This window comes from Gymnoscopelus braueri, assembly GCF_963280865.1.
Source record: "Gymnoscopelus braueri genome assembly, chromosome: 24".
Taxonomy (NCBI): Eukaryota; Metazoa; Chordata; class Actinopteri; order Myctophiformes; family Myctophidae; genus Gymnoscopelus; species Gymnoscopelus braueri.
In genome coordinates this window covers 7,794,699-7,818,064 of record NC_137626.1, presented here as the reverse complement: position 1 = coordinate 7,818,064, position 23,366 = coordinate 7,794,699, and the positions used below count along the sequence as shown (strand labels likewise).

General features: G+C 39.3%; 1 protein-coding gene across 1 annotated transcript in view; it reads right to left on the bottom strand.

The window, feature by feature from the left end:
• Nucleotides 1–21,750, bottom strand: part of LOC308080413 (uncharacterized protein) — a 32,763-nt gene extending 11,013 nt beyond the window's left edge. The window contains exons 1-10 of the mRNA XM_080422259.1: nucleotides 21,612–21,750; nucleotides 14,940–14,978; nucleotides 13,015–13,314; nucleotides 12,566–12,853; nucleotides 11,475–11,759; nucleotides 9,263–9,352; nucleotides 7,785–7,847; nucleotides 6,168–6,206; nucleotides 5,023–5,079; nucleotides 1,483–3,271 (exon numbers count right to left, since the gene is read on the bottom strand). Coding sequence (XP_080278385.1) covers nucleotides 1,483–3,271; nucleotides 5,023–5,079; nucleotides 6,168–6,206; nucleotides 7,785–7,847; nucleotides 9,263–9,352; nucleotides 11,475–11,759; nucleotides 12,566–12,853; nucleotides 13,015–13,314; nucleotides 14,940–14,978; nucleotides 21,612–21,681 — 3,020 coding nt within the window. The 5' untranslated portion in view covers nucleotides 21,682–21,750. The remainder of the gene's footprint in view (nucleotides 1–1,482; nucleotides 3,272–5,022; nucleotides 5,080–6,167; nucleotides 6,207–7,784; nucleotides 7,848–9,262; nucleotides 9,353–11,474; nucleotides 11,760–12,565; nucleotides 12,854–13,014; nucleotides 13,315–14,939; nucleotides 14,979–21,611) is intronic.
• Nucleotides 21,751–23,366: the final 1,616 nt, after the last annotated feature.

Genomic DNA, 23,366 nt, shown 5'->3' with positions numbered 1-23,366 from the left:
AATCACCTGCTATCTGTAAGCCTACAGCGAGGAGCTATGACCCGGGTGTGGGAGGTAACGCTAGCTGGAACCTGCGACTCACACTAACTTCATCCTTATATTTTATTACCTTTGCCTTGCAAATTATGTTTCTCAATTGTGTTGATTTTAATATTTTTTTCTATCATATTATATCATTTTAATTGACTGTTGTTGTTTATCCGTATGGATGGCTTTTATCTTGGCATTGTAAACACTTTGTAACATTGTTTTAGAAAAGCGCTATATAATTAAAGTTTATTATTATTATTATAAAAGAAAAGTGGTCAGTCCCGACATTTAAAACAACACTGAACGGAACAGAGATTGATAGTGTAGTATCTGGATACACACATGGACATACATGCATTCAACTGGTTAAGAGAGACACAATACATATACTGAGAGGACAGGAATCACATTCCATCGTGACAGATCCGAATAATTACTGACATCTGGTTTAGATCAACACACACACACACACACACACACACACACACACACACACACACACACACACACACACACACACACACACACACACACACACACACAAATAGAGAGAAGGACAAAGAAACCGCCTCTTGGTACGCGGCCCCTTCCAACGGCTACACCATGCAGCAAGACTGACTCCTGTACTCCTGTGCTCTTTTTTTATCCAATAAACCAACTTAAGGAACTTGTACTTGTCTGGACCTTCCAACTATGTTTCACACTTGTACAATATACTACAATAGACAGACAGACTGCAGATATAAAGAAGAACAAAAAACTTTAGCTGCCGTTTATGGTTGTAAATATAAATATTTCCATCCCCCCATAGCAATCCACACAGACAGAAGATAAACGAGGGAAGAAAGACAGGCAGACAGAGCTTCCTACAAGCATTCCCCAACTATTAATCATTCTGAGTAATGGATGTGTTTGATATTGAAATGGAAGCCTTGTAATGTTATTTAGCCTTTTTTAGAGCATGGTTAAATCAAATAATTTGATTTCATGGTCAGTCACTTCATCCTGGCACTGTATAATAATAGGTCAAATATTAGCCTTCCCAAAAGTCAGGCTCATCCGCCGCCTATGCACACACACGTGCGCAAACACACGTACGCACGCACACACACTTTATTACTTTATGTTAGTCTATGTTTGAGCAAGGTTCCTATTTTCTTGGATAAGCTGAACTAGTTTATGAAAAGTTCCACTGATTTAAATTGATTTTCTCCTCAGTTCTCTTAGAGGCCAACTCAATCAATCAATTCATCAATTTAACCCTTCCATCCCTATTTTGTTCATTTTTCTAAAATAGCTGATCTACAAGCCCACAACAAATCATGAAGCAACAGGTTGTAGGTCAGCAATTTTTGCTATTTGCTATAGGACTAAAGTGGTTACATTCTTGTATTTTCTTTCCTATAACAGAACAAGTATACATTAAATGTGTCCAGTTATCAGTTCACCTACAGAGCTCTATTGGAGGCTTTGATCACTGGCAGCAGCCCCAGAAGAGCCTCCTCTGAAGATTGGTATTTCTTCAGGTCAAACACATCCAGCTCCTTTCCTGTTGACAGCAACATAAAGGCCAGAGCTGACCACTGAGCAGGAGAGAGTTTTTCTGTAAAGAGACTTCCTGAGCTCAGGTACTGTTGGATCTCCTCCTCTAGAGAATCATCATTCATCTCATTCAGACAGTGGAACAGATTGAAGCTTCTCTCTGAAGAGGGATTCTCTCTGATCTTCTCCTTGATGTACTTGACTGTTTTCCGATTGGCCTGTGACTTACGTACTGTATGTCCCAACAGTATTTTTAAAAGAGTCTGATTGGTTTTCACTGAGAGGCCCAGCAGGAAACGGAGGAACAAGTCCCAGTGTCCATTTGGACTCTGTATGGCCTTGTCTACAGCACTCTGGTAGAGGTGGTTTAGCTTGGGTTTGCCTCTAAATAGCTTGGACAGCACAGATGTTGTTTCTGTTGTTTCTGGGTTTGACAGTAGGTTGACACCTGTGTTGATGAAATGTTGAAAGACATAAACAGCAGCCAGAAATTCCTGGACGCTCAGATGGACAAAGCAGAAGACTGTTTCCTTGCTCCACCCACGCTTCATCTCTTGAAACATCTGTGTGAACAGTCCTGAGTAAACTGCTGCATCTTCGACGTCTATGCCACACTCTTTCAGGTCTGATTCATAGAAGATCAGGTTGCCTTTCTCCAGTTGTTCAAACGCCAGTTTCCCCAAAGACAGAATGGCCTTACGATTGTCTGTCTTACAATTAGAATACTTCACATTCTTGTGTTTGGACTGAACATCTATGAAGTGGCTGTACATATTAGTCAAAGTCGTTGGCAGCGCTCCTTTGTTCTTTGTTTTCAACATGACCTCCAGAACTGCAGCACTGATCGAACAGAAGACTGGGATGTGACACATGATGTGGAGGCTTCGTGATGTCTGGATGTGTGAGATGACTGTTTTGGCCTGGTTCTCATCATCACTGAATCTCTTCATGAAGTACTCCTCCTTCTGGGGGTCAGTGAACCCTCTCACCTCTGTCACCCTGTCAACACAATCCTTAGGGATCTGACTGGCTGCTGCAGGTCGTGTGGTTATCCAGATACGAGCAGATGGAAGCAGGTTTCCATTGATGAGATTGGTCAGCAGGAAGTCCACTGAGGTTGGCTTTGTGATATCAGTACATATCTCATTTTTCTCAAATGAGAGAGGAATCCGACACTCATCAAGGCCATCAAAGATGAACGCAACTTTGGACTCTTGTAAGATGCGGATTCCTGCTTCCTTGGTTATACCAAGAAAGTGATGAATAAGCTCTACCAAGCTGTAAATATTGTCCTTCACCAAATTCAGCTCTCGGAAAGTGAATGGAAATATGAAGTCGATATCCTGGCAGGTTTCGTCTTCTGTCCAGTCCAAAGTGTACTTCTGAGTTAAGACTGTTTTACCAATGCCAGCCACTCCCTTTGTCATCACTGTTCTGATCTGATCTTGTCCAGGTAAAGGCATAAAAATGTCTATTAACTTGATTGCTGTTTCTGGTGTTTTCTTAGATGCTGTTTGAATCTGTATGACCTCATGTTCCTTATTGACCTGTCCACTCTCTCCCTCTGTGATGTAGACCTCTGTGAAAATTTCATTCAGAAGTTTTGGGTTTCCTTGTTTTGTGATCCACTCCAACAAATGCTCAAACTTCTTCTTCAGTTTAGACTTGAGTTGTCGCTTGCACACAGCAGCAAGAGATTCTAGATGACAAAAGAAAAGAGGACATCAGTAAGTGCATGATACCGTAAATGTGGTCTTCAAATGAGACCTTGGTAATGCTAAAGTTAAAAGGGGATTGTGTCTGCTGCTGTAGTTGCTGAGCTACGGAAGTCTTCCATTTGATGTCAGATTGTCAAAATCATTGACCAAACATCAATTTAAGAACAGGGCTGTTCTTATGTTGTGTGATTAATCACTAGTATTCACAATTAATCACATTGAATTACAATTATCCACACATCAATCACACATTTCTGTTGACTAACATTAGTGGATTAAACACCACAATGTTTGCCTGTCAAGCGATAATTCGATAATTCACATCATAATATTAGTCATATTGATGTGACTGCTATTGTGATTACTTAGGTATATTGTGATATATTAGGTACTGTTACTATGGCTGTGTGTGCACGCGCGCACACACACACACACACACACACACACACACACACACACACACACACACACACACACACACACACACACACACACACACACAGCTGAATTGTACCCCCACAACTTTGCTAGCCCCTCTCACAACCCTGTTAAGGGCATTTTTCTGTCTATGGTATGGAAACGCCAAGGTTTCCATACCAACAAATGACAAGAAATAACAGACTCTATGAAAGCCCCGTAAAGCTCATGCCAAGCAAGCAGTGGAGGGAGAAGGTTCTTAGGAAGAGCTTTCAGGATGCTAAATGCACAGAAACAGCAAGGAGGTGTTGTTACTTGACAGCTGAGCTGATAGCAGGAAGGTGCAGCAACAGGTGACAATCAAGAGTGATCTTAATATTAGGACTTTTTGAAAGGACAACGCAAAAATGACCTGGGGACTTGTTTCCATTGTGGTCCTACATATTCAATTCATCAACTGAGAATTAAACGAAGTAGAAGTCAAGATGGAAAAGACAGCAATGTCTCTAATTAAAACAACATTTAAAACTACAGTGACATGATTAAACTCTGAACACATTTAGACCGGGAACCCCTATACGTAACTATACCTTTCAATCCGGGAATCCCTTTGGGGGTTCTAATTGTTTTGTCATTTTTGGGCGGTGAAACCGCCCTAACCCTGCACCGTGATTGGCCAATCACAGTCTATTCAGGACTGTGATTGGCTAGTGAAACATGACACATGTGCATAGCCCTATAAATAGGACTATGCACTTAAAAAAAACACATTTATGTTTTTTTTTAGTTATGGGTGTACAATGGTTGGTCCACAATATTACTTTTCTTTAAGTGAACTTCCATCACTGTGATGACCACTGTGACCACACCGCCCACTTCACACTGGGTGTGATTTTTTTTATAAATATTTGAAGTTTTTCAGAAAACTTAGGTCAGGATATAGAAGGCGTCTTTAGAATGGGCCTCAGGTCTAAATGGGTTAAACTCAGACACTGACAGAGAAGCAGTGAACAGGACAGACCATGAATCGAACAATTACAGTATGAAATAAGCAGCTCAGTCATAAGGAGAATGTTGTCAGTCAATAGTTGTTTTAGGAAGGAGCTCCTCTGTCTCCAACAGGATTCAGGAGAGATCAAGAGAAAATGCCACAGAACAAAATACAAACATATCTGGTTGGAGAGGGAAAGTGAGGGGTGAAAGAATGATAAAAAAGAGACAAAGTTAAGCAAATGAAAATAATTAAGAAATATCAGTTAAAATAATGACATAATAAACCCATAGACAGGTAGTAACAGAAGAAAAACAGACATACCATGTGATGACTCACTGCTCACGTTTGATGTTGGATCATCTGTCATTCGTGGAATTTCTATGATACACACACACACACACACACACACACACACACACACACACACACACACACACACACACACACACACACACACACACACACACACACACACACACACACGTCAGCTATTTACATGAACAAATGAGAAGCAATTCTCTGGGTATGATGTAAAATTGGAGCTCTGTATCCAGGAGAAATACAGTGAATTTTAAAAAGGAAAACACAGATGGAGAAATGTCCGTTTAGCAGACCAGTCTTCATGTGGAGGTCTGAGCACAGACTGTCCTCCTAAGCTGAGCTCTGCAGGAGGGGATTCGATTGAGGGGATTACTTAATCGATTCCTGCACGTTTAGGACTTACAATGTGGAAATTCCCGCACACATCCATAGCCATGTGTTAAAAACAGCGCTGCTTCCAGCCAGTCCTTCAGCATTCACGTTGATGAATATTATTCATCAACGTCATCAACAATATTATTCATGGAAGCGGCGCTGTTTTCCATCCACGCAATCAGCTGTCTCTTCTTCTCTCTCCCCCTCCTCTGGATAATGTTTACACGTATTTAAATTTCATTGTACGGTGGTGTCGCACCAAAATGAGCAGATCTACAAGCTTGCGACGCACTGTGAGCTCGTAGATCATCTATTCGTACAACGAAGTATATCAGTAAAAACGAACAGATCTAGTGACGTTCAACTGTTATTCACCCCCACCATGAAGGTAATATAATAATAATAAACTTTATTTGTATAGCACCTTTCATGACATGACATGTAGCTCAAAGTGCTTTACAGAGCGAGAATATAATTACAGTTACAACTAATTTAACAATAAAGCAGAGAAGAATGAATGTGAAATACTTGCTTATTGAAGATGCACTTAAGTAAATACAAACAGTATGCCTATTTAAGTCTGCAAAAATGTGTTAATTAGCAGGAATGTGGCACAATATAAAAGTGAAAACAGTGCTCTGTTGGTATAATATAGTGTTAAGTTTTGGTATTCATTCTGAAATGCACATAATTTACAGTAGGTGAATAAGGAGGACCCATTTCATTTTGATTAAAACATTTGTACATTAGCAGTAATGATCAGGACTTACCATAATTGTCTTCATCAGGTGCATCATAAGTTTTGACCACTGAGTAGAGAGGAAAAGGAATAGAATGTAAATAAAGTATATTATTACAACATAATTGCACATCATCATACTATGAAGAGGGAAAGGACATTATTTAGTCATCTTTTTAAAATGCTAGAAAAATATTATAGATCAATATTATAGATTATAGTCTTATTTCTTATTAGGTGCAGTATTCTTTTCCTGTACAAAACCACTGTCACACACCTGGTGTCTGATAATACACAATACATATGAATTCATTTCCCCACCACCCAACTTTATGTATCCTAAAAGACTTACATATTCCCACACAAGTTAGGAACAATGGAAATAGGAGGCTGTCTGTAAGGGGGTCTGTTCAGGGCTAATGTCGCAAACTGCTGGTGTCACATTTATTATGCCTGCTGCCAGTAGGGCAAGGAAGTACCTTCCACATTTTCCTTCACTTATTATGAATATTATTTAATGTTTTTAGAACTTAGTGCGGACTAGCCAACACCAACTCAGGACTCCAGAATGGCTGCCCTTCACACCCTCCTGTCAAGCATCAGGGTCTAGAACTCTGCAGTGTTGTTTGCTCCACTGTTGCACCGCAGTGTCTATGCAGGTGATGCACCTCTTTCCTTTCCTGGCAGTGCCCTGGGTTGGCTCCCATGTTAGTTAGTTAGTGTTGTACTGGAAGTAAATGGGGGTTGAATTGTGCTGAAACTTTACCCAAATAGGGAGATGATTGATGTCATAGTACTGATGTCATACTCTAGCCATATGTTGTAGCCATGGCGTTATTTATACCACCTCTTATTGGTGGTATGACACCTCTTATTCCCAGAGATGCTATTCTAAATGGCCATATAAGGATATGTGCTAAAGTTAATAGACCTGATGAAGACCGACAGTGGTCGAAACGTTGCCTAACAAATAAAAAACAGACTCTTCCATTGGGAGCTCAAACGTTGTGCGGACTTCCCTTCTTTTTCTCAAAGATAAAAGACACCACAAGAAAGATTATGCTGACTGGTTGAGTTAAGAACGTCCATGTATGATATCAGCTGTGACATACTCTTCATGGACATGACAACAAGAGCCAGGCACAAGTCTCACAGACACAAGGGTAGGAGAACATAACAGCTACAGTTAAGTAAGAAATAGCACTTTGGTGTGAGGTTGCTGACAATGCATTTAGAGTATATTCAACAAAGTTGAATATAGGGGAAATAGATTATATACATTTGACAGTCTAAATCCTGCCACTATAGTATCCAAATACTATAGGCCAAATGTCCCGAGTTAAGCGTGCTCTACTGACAATTAAATAGTTTAATGAAAGGGTGCCGACTCACAACAAACAGTCTTTAAGGCCTGAGAGACAAACGCGTCTGTTTGTTTGTCAGGCTGCTGCTGCGGTGTATTAAAAAGGCCAAAAAAAATCTGTGAGAGCATAACAACTGTTATGGTTGTTATGCTCATCCCTATTATTATTATTATTTTCATAATGACTATACTATTTTAGAATTATTATTATATATTTGTTGGTAGTTCAACTCCAGACCAAGTCACATCACAAACTGATCAGATAAAGTTCTCAAACTCACTCACCTTCAAGAACAAACTCGGCCTCATGGTGTGATGTCTCACCATGGGTCTTTTCCTTGATATAATCTGAGATGAAATGCAAACACAGTGATGACATAATTACATAACATGACAGTGATATGTGGTTTCAATTGTTGACTTCACACACACACACACACACACACACACACACACACACACACACACACACACACACACACACACACACTCACACACACACACACACACACACACACACACACACACACACACACACACACACACAGGAGTTGAACTAAGAGCTGGGCGAAAATCGTGATAAAATTAACGTTGATAGGATGATAAACGTCGGGCATTAATACTTGGTATGTTTTACCAAAACAACAAACAGTCACGTCGTCTTTTGCGTCTATTGTCGCTTAATATTATGGAAAGTGATCGAAAAGGACATAACGAGTGCAGTTTATAACAGAAGATTATGTGGAACTGATTAAGGCATGAACTCAAACGGCATCTATGAAGAATGTCATGGAAAGCTGTAAATTCTCTGTCTGCAATGACAGAAAGAGAATCAAATACAATTAGATGCCATTCGACATGTTGTTTTATCGTAAAATATATTCTAAACCAAGCCCAAGTTAACATAATGTATTGTATTATTTTTTTTACAATTTAATAGTATTAAGTATACTGTATATATTTATAGTATACTGAAAGTTTTATATGCCACGGACCCCCATTTGCTATGATTTCTATCAGTGGAACCCCAGTCTAGGCTACACTGTAAACTCCTCTGAGTGAGTTCAATTCAGACTGGGTCCAAATGGACCATTTGGTTCCATTTGTACACTCTCAGAGTTAACAGTAGGCTAAGGGTCCATTAAATTTGGTCCAATTTGTACACACTCAAGAGTTAAATTAACACTGAGGATTTTACAATGTATATTGGGGTCCCAGTGCCAGAGATAGAAATCATGTCAACAATCAATCATTTAGCTGGGGGCCCCCTGGAATCCCCCAAGGACCCCTAATTCTGAGAAGCAGTGAATGAACTCTAATGAACTAATGAACCCTCTGGTTCCTTCAGGCTTTAGTCATTATCAGGAAACTCTTCAAGCTGGCAGCATTATTAAATGATATCAAGATAAATATCGCTTATCGATCAATAAGGAAAAAAGGTAATCATTTTTGCCATATCGCCCAGCCCTAGCGAGCGCCACGCGCGCACGCACACACACGCGCACACACACACACACACACACACACACACACACACACACACACACACACACACACACACACACACACACACACACACACACACACACACACACACACACAGCACTTAAAATTAAAGGCAGTACAATGTGCGAGAAAACTAAAGATTAAATGTGATGTTTGCTGGTGAAATTGCATGTGCTGTACTGTACGTACAGTATAGCTATGGAGCAGTAACTCTGTAAGCATGTTGTATGTTATATGTAACTTAAAATCAAACGTACCATGGAATATCACACCCAGCACCACCGCTAGGAGTGTAAGGACGACACCAACAATAATACCTCCAGTAATCCGCCTCACGACTGTATTTCCTTAAAAGAGAGAAAGAAAAAATATTAACCCAGAGATGACAAGGGGTAGGGGGATTTGGGGGGCAACTCTAATATTTTACACTTAAAGGGATATTTCACTTTCAAATAAAATAAACATTTAAAAAATATATTAAAAATAAATGAAAAAAGTAATAGAAAAATCACGGCCCCCTCACGCATTAGAGTGTCCTACTAATGTGTGAGGGGGCCGTGATTTTGCCATAACTTTTTTCATTTTTTAAAAATATTTATTTTTAATGTTTATTTTATTTGAAAGTGAAATATCCCTTTAAATATCTGTCTGTTCATCCATTGTAACTACATACACATATCTATGGTATGGTATATCCAGGACTAAAAGTATCTATTAAACATGGATTAGGAAGTCTAAAGTAATATTATCATTTATTATTGGTTAATGACATTGTGGGAATTTTCAGGCGAGACAATGGAGTCATTGGAGTGTATGTCATTTAAACATTGATTAGGAGAGAACTGTACTATTATTCTGTACATCCAAGGACCACAATGGAAATAAGCTCTCATATCAAGCTTTATTGTGTTTCATCCTTTGAACAGATATAAAAACATGTATGTTTATGCATAGGAATTTAATAATATTGACAAAATTCCTATGCATAAACATACATATTCTTTCATCTGTCCAAAAGATGAAACACAACAAAGCTTGATATGAGAGCTTATTTCCATGTGGTACACTTTGCGTACCACTGTATAACAGCGTACCACTGTTCTAACTGACTGCACCACCAGGCACCCCATGAAGTCTCATTTATTTTTGGTCAATCAATAAATGTCTATCAATCAAAATGTATGCAGTTGTTGGCAGTGTGACTGTACCATTGTGACAGCTTGCTGACTACAGGGTAAATACATGTATTTTCTGTGAACAGAGCCTGCATTTTAACACATTCTGCTGGAATATTTGTTTCAAAATATTAAATTAATGTTATGTGTATACACAATTCCTTTACATGCACCATTTTTCCTGAATGTATTTCTATTTTATTTAATGTTTTACTTTATTTAGATTTGTCTATGTAGGGCATACCTTGTCCCTATAGAATCAGTGTCTTCCTATATTCAAACATAATGTTTTAGGGGTTTTCAATGTTTTATTACAGTGTAGACAGGCAGTCTACACAGTAGAAATGGGAACAGATATGAGATGAACCAGACTCAAACTCAGGTCCTTGTGACAAACGGGTGGCTCAGGGGTAGAGTGGCCGGGGTTCGATCCCGGGCTGGGGAGCTCCCCCAGAGTTAGTGTCGAAGTGTCCTTGAGCAAGACGTTGAACCCCTAATTGCTCCCGATGTGCAGGTTAGTGCCTTGCATGGTTTCTCACTCAGTGGTTCTCAAACGTTTTCATATCAAGGACCCCAAATGAATGTATTTAGCCACGGACCCCAGAAATGGTGACAGGGATCCCCATATAAGATTTGTGTTGTTAAAACGTTTCCAAAATATTCACACATGTTTCAAGATTGTTTTGAAAATAGCAGTTCTACTGTAGCTTGCAGATATGCTATTTTCTCAATGTATATAGGGTTATAGTTGTTAAACGGATTTGATATAATAAACTTAATTAGCTGGAGATCCCCTGGAACCTCCTCAAGGACCCCTGGGGGTCCCTGGACGTACCTGTTCTAACTGACTGCACCACCAGACACCCCATGAAGTATCATCTCTTATAGCTGCAATGTAGCATCAACAGAGGTGATTATGAATGAATCTAAACGGCTCAATTAGTTTTTACATTGTGTTCTAACAGCAGAGCTGAATCATTGAATCAGTGAGGTGTTCTCGGGCCCAGGAGGCTGTGTACTAACAATTTTATTTAAGTTGTTTTATTTGTAGGATTCAGGAGACAATAAGAATCACCCACACGTTTCAGAAAAGTGTCTTCTTCATGGTGTTTCAGACACCAAGACACACTGACTACTATATTCAGTAAAGGAACCATCAGTGTAGAAAGTGGTTGTAATGTAATCTCAGAATCTCATAGCGCATCTACATGAGCAGTTTTTTTATGTGGGCACCTTGATATTGTAATGCAGTAATTACATTTCTACACACCATGGAGTAAACTACATACTGTACCTTTAAACGGGTTGTCACAGGGATCACTCTGATTCACACTGATTGGGTTCTTCATTTCACAGAATAAATGTTCAACCTTCTTGGTGGCATCGTTGGTGATATTCAACTGTGCAGAGTTCTGTCCAGAGGCAGACCCCATCCATTCCCCTTCATCTTTCTTCCAGCGATAGGTGACCGGACCTGAATCTGTGATGTCTCCTTCACAGACCAGTGAGCAGCTGGTAGATGGAGGTGAATGAGGTGAACAACGTGACTTGACAACCACTGATGGCTTCGGGACATTCTCTGTTGGGAAAAATAATGAACACTTGTTTCAAGTTTTTATACAAACATCTCTCACCAGGAGGTGCTGTTCTCTTTGAAAAACTTCCTATCTCACTGAGAAGATTCTATATATTGTATTATGTCTTCTATTGAGTTTTTGTTGGATTATTCACAATAATGTATAACAGACAAAATCTATAGCCAACAGATTGTGGTCCCAATCAACTGAAATTGTACATGGGCATTGAGCATTGGCACAGGTAGGGACTGACAAAGCTGATTTTTCCATTGACCCCAAAAGAAGCTGCATGTGTATTAGCATTATTGGCAGGTCTGCACACACTGTTTGGGCATGAACATCTCAGGGTATGGTCTAGTGAAGTATTGTCATTGTAACAATATGCTGCAAACCAAAGTTTTTACTGCTTTTAAGACTAGAATCCAGACATACAGAGGGATTTGATCAAATTTTAAATTTACGTAAGTAGTAGAACTTTTTTCTTCTCCCAATGCGGTGTCCGCAGGTCACTCTGTAGAACTTTTTTCTAGTTCTGTGACCTCCACCTCTCAGCAATTGGTCCAAATCATTATGTGACATTGTGGCAGGGGTTTAATTCACTCATTTGGGTCATTCAGTTTTGCCTGTACGGTGACCACTTTGAGTTGTTGTTGCGTAAGATTATTGAGACTTCTAATAGAACTCTATGACTGTGGTTTGCATAAACTATTACAATTCAAATGTATCTATTCTCTTCTGACAATATAGATCTATATTAAAATAGATGAATAAATACAAATAGCCTTCACAGGACATAATTCATACTTACTGATCACATCGACCTTGTAAGTCTTGCTCTTCAGTGTGTCAAACAACATGAAATATTGTCCGCTGTCTTCTTTGGTCATATGTTTGATGACAAAGTCTCCAGTTGTTTTGTTTAGTTCTGTGCGGCCTTTATATGTCCCGTACTCATCTTGCTGACCCACGTCCAAATTCCATTCTGCCACCTTGTCTACTTTGGATGATTTATATTTGCATAGGATGACAGTGCTGGGTTTTGAGTCCGGTTTTGGAGGCAATTCAAGTCTTCCTTCTAATGGGATGTATTGCTGGGCTGTGTGGAACAATAAGAATATTCATTAGGAGAAAAAAAGAAATAACTTCATTTTCTATTCTGACGACTGGACATACACGTTTTTTTATGTGTTATGATGGAAATACAACACATGACAAAACCATAACATTTATCCTTCACATGACATAATTAATACTTACTGATCACTTCAACCTTGTACGTCTTGTTCCGCAGTCGACCGTTTACCTCCACAGAATATATTCCACTGTCTTTAATGTTCATGTTGTTGATGATCAACCTTCCAGTTTCTTTATTCAATTCAGTGCGGTCTCTATATGTCCCATAGTAATCCACATCAGGACCAAAGCCCTGATCCCATTCTGCTACCTTATTGGGGCCATGTTTCCACAGGATGCCAGTGATGGGTTCAGGAGCAGAATTGGTATCTGGAAGCAATTGAAGGATTCCTTCCAGTTGAATGTATTTCACATTGTGTAGGTCTGTGTGGAGAAAATGTATTCAGTCAAGTTGAACAGTTAAAGCAGTCATAGTACAATGAAGGTTTATTTGATACCTGATGAAAATTACAGTTGCTCTCATCAAGTAGAACAAACACATATCCTAATATACAATAGAGAGTATGGCGCGCATGCGTGGCTGTTTGTGGGTCTGCGTGGTTCATAAGGGTCCTCATGCTCTCTCTCTCAATACAAACTGATGGTCACTCGACCATGCTCTCTCCGTTCTCTCTCTCAACACAAACTGATGGTCACTCGACCATGCTCTCTCCATCAAGACAATGGTACGTTTCGCTTTCGTTTTTGCCTCCACGCACCGCTGTTGCAATGAACGTCTACAGGCTACTAGACGAGAGCCCCGCGCCAGTGGCTAGACGGAAGGGTCGCGCAGCGACCCGCACCTCTAGTATGATACAAAATATAATTGAATTGGAATAAAAACAATAAAAAGTATATTGCACGTCTGTAAATTGTGTCTGTGTATTGCATCCTGGTGAAAACTTTTCGAGTGTGATCCCCTGTCGCCTATCAGTCATGCAGTCTGGAAAGTACAACGACTTAAAACAGGCAATTTAAAAAAAGAGTGTTGTGTAGTGTGAACTGCATAGCGATCTTATGACTACCTGACTCGTCAGTGTGTACATAAGGCTGGTCAGGTTCATCATTTGGGCTCCCAGGGAATGGCAATTGTCACACCTTAGCATTGCGACCATGTTGTGTTTATGTACTGTATCGCAGCTAGTACGTTCTCATAACTCGCAGAGATGTGTTGTGATGCACTGATGCTCAGCTGCTCCTCGACTGTGGAATGCCCTCCCTGACCATCTGAGAGCACCACAGTCCGTTGACACCTTTAAAAGGGGACTAAAAACCTTTCTATTTAACAAAGCATTTGCCTAGATGGACTCAGTGATGCCATGTGTGTTTGTTTTAACTTTTTAAACTTCTTCTGTGTTTAGCTGACCTTTGATCCGAATTTTATTCATTTCACTGTTTTACTATTATTGTTTTTTGTTTTTTTGTTTTTAACGTGTAGCACTTTGAGATTTGTTTCAAATATAAAGTGTGTTACAAATAAAATGTATTATTGTTATTAGTAAACAGATACTGGAGGAAAGGTTGTTGTGCTATCAGGTGCTGTGCCTCAAAGAAGTAGGTCGACATGATGTGTCGCTGCTATCAGTGCTATGAAAACGGTAAATGGTGGTCTGGATCGCTGGCCTAGCGGTCCGAGGACTTAGGCTCAATGTAGCCTCACAGCGCATCGTGGTCTCGAGTCCTGTTCCCGACAACCTTTGTCTCTCCCTATTTCCTGTCCATTTTCACTGAAATCTATCAATGAAGGCAGAAAAGCCATAAACAAATCTTGTGAATACATTGAATGAGTACATTTAAAAATAAATTCAAAGCTTTAAATGGTCTCTCCTCGTTGCAAACCACAGTTTTGGGGATTCTGTTGCAAGTGGTTGCAAGTTTTAAGTTGGCTAGTTGAATCCCGCCGCAGTAGGCTATGTATTTGTCCCCCCAAACCGCTGTTTATTTTTTCTGAAATGATGGCTCTGCTGCTGGTGTTTGAACACATATTTTGAGAAATCATTTCTACTCACCCTCTACACAACAGGTTCCAACGGGACAAAGGGAGGACTCTGCAAAGAAAAAACAACAACAGCCAGGTTTAGCAAGTCTGTTCATTCAGCAAATGCACTCTAAAATTGAGGGAATATGATCTGATGGACGGTACTGTGATCAGGCCCACATAAACATAGATACCTTTTCCCCCCAATTTAGTCGTTTTGCCAATTAATTCCTCCCACTGCTTGACAATGCTGTTGTACCCAATAGCAAAATCAAAATGTGGCTTAGCAAAATTACCGATACGGAGGGGATACAAACAGATATTTAGGACCTATGGATTTTAGCTTTGGGGCCTAGCAGAAATTTCAAAACTCTCCATACAGAGCACAATAATCCACTTTTTCACTTTCCATTAATAAAAGAGGCTGATTCATGTGTTGGCCTACAACTCTTACTGTAGGTCGTACAATCAAAAATACAATTTCACTGGATTCATGATGCAACTTCCCATATAAGCCCTCCCCCATGACAAGATTTTCTGCCATTTTGTGATTAATTGAAAACACACTTTTTTCTACCACTCGTTCAGATTTTGTCCAAAACCATCAACCAACATTTTGTCTAGAGCCATGTGACCAAGATGTGTCAGACATAATTTACATATTCCATGGTGAACTACGATTGGCTTCCAAAGTTTGTGGGAGGAGCCCGTTTGGCAAAGAAATTGTCTTGTAAAATCGTCTTGTGAGTCATCTGACAAGATGACACTAACAGGTTTTGATATTCCATACTGTTTGCCTGTAAATGACTTCAAAGATTTGTGGCACGAACTGACACAGCCACCACCCATGACACCCAACATGAACGAAGACCTGCGCCCACAACAAATGCCAATATGACTAGGGGCGGCCATAGCTGAGTGGTTAGTGAGCCCGCCTAGGGAACCAGAGGCCCTGGTTGCCCCAGGGTCGATTCCAGGCTATCCCAGCATATGTGCCGATGATATGAAATTTGTCCCTGAGCCCTGAAATTTGTCCCTGAGCCCTGAAATTTGTCCTCTTAACCCCAATTGCTCACAGGTTCTCATTGGAAGCAAGGACTTTCATGAAAGACCTGTTAAAAGGAACTATCCTTATCCTTACTCTCCATACAGAGAACAATAATCCTCTTTATTAATATCCATTAAAACATGAGTGTTAAGAACATTGATTGTAATATGATATTTTAGGACTGAATCAGCTGAATTTGATTTTAATTTAAGTAATGTCAAGAGTGTTCTATACTATTCTGGCTTAATGAAAATACCATTAGGCCTACATGGTGGATAAAAGCAAAACTTTTGCCTGATGTTTCATAAAGGGTCTATCATTTAATTTTAGCCAAGGAGCCCCAAGAGAATGCCAGTGTAAAACATCAAATTGCAGGACAATCTGTGAGAATGCCCGACTTAGCGGCTGGAAACAGTACAGAGCCATGACGTTGGTTTAACCCAAAGATGTATTTATTCAGCATGTTAGACACATGCAGCTCTTCACTCAATCTTCTCACTGACAGACCTCTTATATGTTCACTGCCCATGTGAGCTAGACTGCACCATTCAAATAGGGGTGTTCTCAAACATGCAATAAATATATTAATACATAAATAAACACAATAAATATATAATACACATGTTATTAACAATCTTAATGGACTATGCAAGTAATTATTCCTTCTCAGTACAACTTAAATATCATTAGCAATGACCAGAAAACATCACAACCACCCCCTCTGCAATCCTGACTATGGTCCAGCCCAATTATACTGGAAACACAACAGGTGTGTGTGGTTAAGCATTCAATCAAACCTACCAATCACACTTCCCATACTATTGCACTCTAAACATCACTCTTACTATTGCACTGGCTCATCATGATTCACCAACACCAACATTTCAACAATAAAATCATGACTGTGCAAAATGTAGCTGTGCGAATTAATAAAGTGCAAATATAGGTAACAGAGGACCTCTGTTACACAATCAATGAAATATGTGACAAAAGACTGCTATTTTCAAGTCCCTATAGCATTGGCGTGATTCAGACGCAATTATCGCGGGCGGGTGGGGGCGGTTCAACACACGCATTTAATTTAAAAAAAACATTCTGGTATACCTTCTCTATCTGTCCTATTCTGTCTCCCTCCCTCGCTCTCTCCTCCTCTCTCCTATCTTGCTCTGCCTGGAATCATCTGAGCTTGTTGTTACTTATTGCCAGCTTGCAAAGCACGCTGGTCTAAGAAGAGACTGACCACTAGTCAACATGTGTTCGACAGATTCTCGACATGTTTTCGATCATTGACTGTCCTTTAAGCCAATGGGCAGGGCCGGCGCGTCCATACAGGCGACCTAGGCGGCCGCCTAGAGCGGCAGTTTGGAGAGGCGGCAAAAGAAGTCGGGAAAAAATAATAATAATGATAATAAATCGGTAAAATCAGAATTAAATAACATAACCCTAACCTAACCGTAACCCTAACCCTAAAACCGAAAAAAAAGTAGCCAAAAACGTGTCATAATCCTCCCAAAACCCGAAAAATGCATCATGTGCATCAGAGGAATCTCGCCTAGAGCGCTGATCAGCGTAGAACCGGCGTTGCCAATGGGGATACTTTCCCATACTCTGAACGGGCGGTAGCAGTGTTGCCAGATTCTACGAGAGAAATAAGCAACAGGTCTAAGCTAATGGGGAGCCACTAGCAGTGTTGCCAGATTCTGCGAGACAAATCAGGAACCAGGTCTATGAAAACAAGCCACGCATACACGGCACACACACACACACAAAAGCCTCTTTTCCACTGCAGCTTAAGCACCACACCACACCACAACACCACAACACCCCGCATCAAAATATCTACCGTTACACAAAAGTACCCCCTCTCAAATCCACAGGTATGAGTAGCAGACTCCGGTCATTGACACTCATTTGTAATGTAAACATAGGTGGAGGTCATTGCTTCCTGTCTAACAATGTTATGTAGATGAGTGGCCAACTGTCCTGTATACAAATGCAAATCACCTGTGCACGTGCGAGTGAACCATTTGGTTCGGTATGAACCAAATGGATCCTTATAACTGTGATTATAATACATTATAAATTATAATGTATAGAACTAGGCTAATTATAATACACTATAATGGATTATAACTGATTATAATACAACATAAATTATTATAATTTATTACAACTGTAACACACTATAATATATTACAACTGTGATCATAATACACTATAAAGTAGTATAATGTTTTACAACTATGATAATTATAATACACTATAATAGATTTACAATATATATTTTGATTATAATACAATATAATCTATTAGATTATAATACAATATAATCTATTAGATTATAAAACAATATAATCTATTATCAATCATGTATTACAACTATATCCTGTTCTAAATAAAAAGTCGTGAGTGATCAGTCATTATGAAGTGTTTGGCCCCGTTAGGCCTAGCTCAGACCTACCCAGGACTGGGTACTTTTTAGGCACCATAACACTTACACACCACGCTACCCACTTAATTGTAGTGGAAACCGTGGCACAAGTGGGGTGTTGTGTGGGGTAGGGTGAGGCCATGTATATGGAAAGCTGCCTAAACAGGGTTGCTCATGGGACGGCCTTGCACGCCGTGCAAGAACCTATTTGAACATGAGTACGCGCAGGCACATGCATAGATTTAAAACAACTTTAAATTCACACCTCAACAAAGTTTACAAAGGCTCCCCACTCACACCAGGTGAATTAACATAGGAATGAGCCTAGATGCATATCAAGTGTCCATTGTGTGACCTGTAGTGTAGGTGTTAAGCGACGTGCGCGTCACGTCATTAAAATAGAGTGCAACCACGTTCCAATTCAACAATGCAACACTGCACACACACACACACACACACACACACACACACACACACACACACACACACACACACACACACACACACACACACACACACACACAGAAAAAGAAAGCAAGCTGGTACATGACTGTGTGTCATGTCTTATTTTATTGAGTCTAGGGTAGGGTGGGTTTTTCTTACCAACTCATTTTAACCCTTTCTTTCTTACACATATGATATCCTACCCAACCCCGAAAATGTAAAAAATAGAAACTATTGAAGTAAACTTTTCCCCAGTTCATCAAAATGGTTATTATATTAATTGTGGGATCGCTAAAGCGATCACACTAATGTTATTGCCACTATTTCTTATTATTATTATATCTTCCCACCGTTTTTTGATGGCTAACTAGTCCTTCATACTTTTAGCTACAAACTCCATTCCAACTCTACAACGTTCGGCCTACTTAGGACATATTGGCTACCATTAGAATTTTTTTAATCATTTGTACTTTTAGAGATATTTCACTTTTTAAATAGTAAAAATACTTAAAAGTGATAAAAAGAGTAAAAATACTTAAAAGTTGTAAAAATTAGTAAAATCTACTTTAAAGTAAATAAAGTGACTAAAAATACTTTAAAGTAAATACCTTGAGTAAAAATACTTAAGATTACTTATATTGAGTAAAAATACTTAAAAGTACTCAAAATGAGTAAAAATACTTAAAAGTTGAAAAAAATTGTAAAAATACTTAAAAAGTTGATAAAAAGAGTAAAAATACTTAAAAGTTGTAAAAATTAGTAAAAAATACTTTAAAGTAAATAAAGTGACTAAAAATAATTTAAAGTAAATACATTGCGTAACAATACTTAAGAGTACTTAAATTGAGTAAACATACTCAGTAGTACTCAAATGAGTAAAAATACTTATACCTTTCAAACTTTTCAAACCTTTCAAACCTTTCAAACCTTTGGAACCTCTTAAACCTTTAGAACCTTTCAAACCTTTAGAACCTTTCAAACCTTTAGAACCTTTCAAACCTTTCAAACCTTTCAAACCTTTCACACCTTTCAAACCTTTTGAACCTTTAGAACCTTTCAAACCTTTAGAACCTTTTCAAACCTTTCAAACCTTTCGAACCTTTCAAACCATTCAAACCTATCAAACCTATCAAACCTTTCAAACCTTTCAAACCTATAACACTACTAACACTATCAATACTCAATACCAGCAACATTCTTAGCGATCCCACACTGTTTCTTCAGGAACAGTACTTTCTAGTTATAAGATTGCACACCCTGACTCTATTTCAGGACAAAAACTGCACAAAACAGAGCCAAAAATTGTCCTATCACAGAACAGAACCCCCCCCTCTCTCAATTAATTTCAAATAGCTTTATTGGCATGAATGTAAACAGTTACAATATTGCCAAATATGTCTGTCTGTCTGTCTGTCTGTCTGTCTGTCTGTCTGTCTGTCTGTCTCTCTCTCAACTCTCTCTGTATGTCTGTCTGTGTCTGTCTGTCTCTCTGTCTGTCTGTCTCTCTCTGTCTGTCTGTCTGTCTCTCGTCAGGTCAATGCATTTAAATGACAATGCGCGCGGACAACCCTTGTTTTCACGTGCGCGACTGCATCGTCCGTATGCAGCCGTTGAGAACGGCTTATTTGTATTGCCATGAGAAAACGTCACTTCAAACACTTAACATACGTTTTACATTTTGAATAACATGTAAGGCTACATACTGGGTAAACATAACACATGTAAGTAGCCTAGTAAATATTATTTCGCGGGATGACAAGCGAAGCGCAGGACACGATCCATTGACCATTTGATTATTTCCTATGGACTAGCCTGCAATAGCCAAATTATGTGCTTAATTAATGCTCCGGGACTATGCCTCCTGCGCTCCGGTACCTATGTGTACCGTGACCGTCACCTCAAATGCACATACAATATAATACGTTTTTATTTAGGCTATTTATTGTTAATTCAGCGTTCACATTTCCCCCTCAATGTCCCTTCTTGCAAAGGAAAGGGACCGTGGATGAAATTAAACTGAGTTAGGTTCATAAATCTTCACAATAACCACTTTATTATTTGCTGTTAGAAAAGTTGCGCCTGTGAGCCGGGTGGTCTGAGTGGTAACCGGAAGGCTCGTCCCAAAACACGCTCGCCCCCATTATCTTCGCGGACCAGCGGTTCTTGTAATTATTAATAATAATTAAGTAATTATTGTTTTTGTTTTACTGAGGTTATGTTTAGGAATAATGTTAGGTTTAACTTAAGGCATTGTTTACTGAGGTTACGTTTAGGAATACCACCAGGTGAATACCGCTGGATTTGCCCCAGGGGGACTCTGTTTTGGGGTAGAGAGAGAGAGAGAGAGAGAGAGAGAGAGAGAGAGAGAGAGAGAGCGAGCGAGCGAGACCGAGCCGTTTCAACTCACCATTAATACGCGCGTCGATCCCTCCCCTCCTGTTTTTTCACTCATAAATAATAGCGTCCTCTATTGCCACATTCCTATGTTAATGTTTACGGTTAAATCAATTAATATTGCGCCATGCGGGGAGGGGGGGGGGGCAAGACGGAAGGGTTCAAGAGCTCCAGCACCTAATGATTTCACCAGGATGAATTTTTCACCCTATGAAAATTATGTGACATAATTTTTCATACCAGGGTCAAATTCGAGATAAAATACAGACAATAAATAAACAAACAATCATAAGGATGTCTAGTTGTTTTTTAAAATCAGAGTAAATGAGTAGGGTAGGCCTATGGTGTGCCATGTTTGTTTTATAGTGACTTGTCACTTCTCCTACCTGATGTCAGGATGAATCCAGCTGCTGTCAACAGACAGACGAACCATGAAGCTCTGAGGAGAACCTTCATGTTGATGATCTATAACTAATCAATACATACCAACAACAATACAAAACACAACCACACACAACACGTTAAGGGAGGAGAAGGACAGGAGATGTGTTCTTTTCCGTTTGTATTCTTTTTAGACCTCGCCTCTTCCTTTTCTTGGTTGAAACTGAAAGTAGGCTACTAAACAATAATATGAACTAAAGTTTACTGATAACGCTGTCTAAACGTTGTTTAGATCATGGAAAACATGTTTGACTAAATGGGGGATTTATCCAGTGGTGTGTTCTTCTAGGTTTTGTGTCACTGGATTTATTATTGTGTTGTTAGAACGGAAAGTAGGCCTACATGTACATTTACTCAAGTACTTTTACTTTGAGCATTTCCAATGTTCAGTAGGCTACTTTTATTTCTACACTACATCTCAGAGGCAAATATTGTACCAAAACTTTAGTTAGTTACTAGCAGTGGTGTAAAGTAACTAAGTACATTTACTCAAGTACTGTACTTAAGTACAATTTTGAGGTATTTGTACTTTACTTGAGTATTTCCAATTTCCAATACTTTTACTTCTACTCCACTACATCTCAGAGGCAAATATTGTACTTTTACTCCACTACAATTACTTGAAAACTTTAGTTACTAGTTACTTTTCAGATATAAACTATGATATTATAAAACATACCACTTAACCACTTTAGCCCTATTTTATACCTAGGCTATTTGAAAATAGCCGATCTACAAGCTCACACTCGCGACGCGTTGTGAGCTTGTAGATCTGCTATTTTCAAATATTTAGTACTTTTACTTTTGGTATTTTAAGTACATTTTGATGCCAATACTTTTGTACTTTTACTCAAGTAAATTTTGAATTTTACTTGTAACAGAGTATTTTTATATTGCAGTATTGGTACTTTTACTTAAGTAAAGAATTTGAGTACTTTTTCCACCACTGGTTACTAGTTACTTTATAGATTTTGATTATTATTATTACAAAGCATACATTAACCACTTCAGCCCTATATACATTTTGGCCATTTGAAAATAGCCAATCTACATTGTGAGCTTGTAGATCTGCTATTTTCAAAAGACGCGTCCTAACATGACCGACCTCCTCTGGTCTGGGATCAGTTCACTTTGCACTTGTATGCTGATCCGGTCTGGATCTAGAGCGGATACAGAAACATTTGCGTGTAGGCCTATGTAATGTATGTGTTCGTACAAACTACCGGATACAGTACTATATATATAGGCGGGCTCTATAGACCGGATCACACTGCTTAATTCTGCGTAGCAACCAGGCTTAGATAACAGAGACAGCCCCTCTGCTCCGTCTGACAACATCAATGAGAAGAGTAACATGCAGCAAAACACGGATCCCAGATCAGTTTGGATGTGCTTTGAGAAAGGGTGACACCATGCACTGACACGCAACACAAAAACAGTTACTTGGAACAGAACAGCACCTCTGCTCCGCTTTGACATAACCGATTCCAGAACAGTTTGACAGAAATCATACCAACATTATTTATGTAGGTGAAGAGAAGTCCTGCGCCCTTCAGCCAGCAGAAGGTAGAAGGGCTCGTCGGTGCTCAACAACTTGCATCAGAGAAATTAATAATATATAGTTATATACTGTATACAGTAGGCCTATATGTTCAGTATCAGTAATGGAGGAAAATGGAGCTTTCAAAAATACAGTAGCC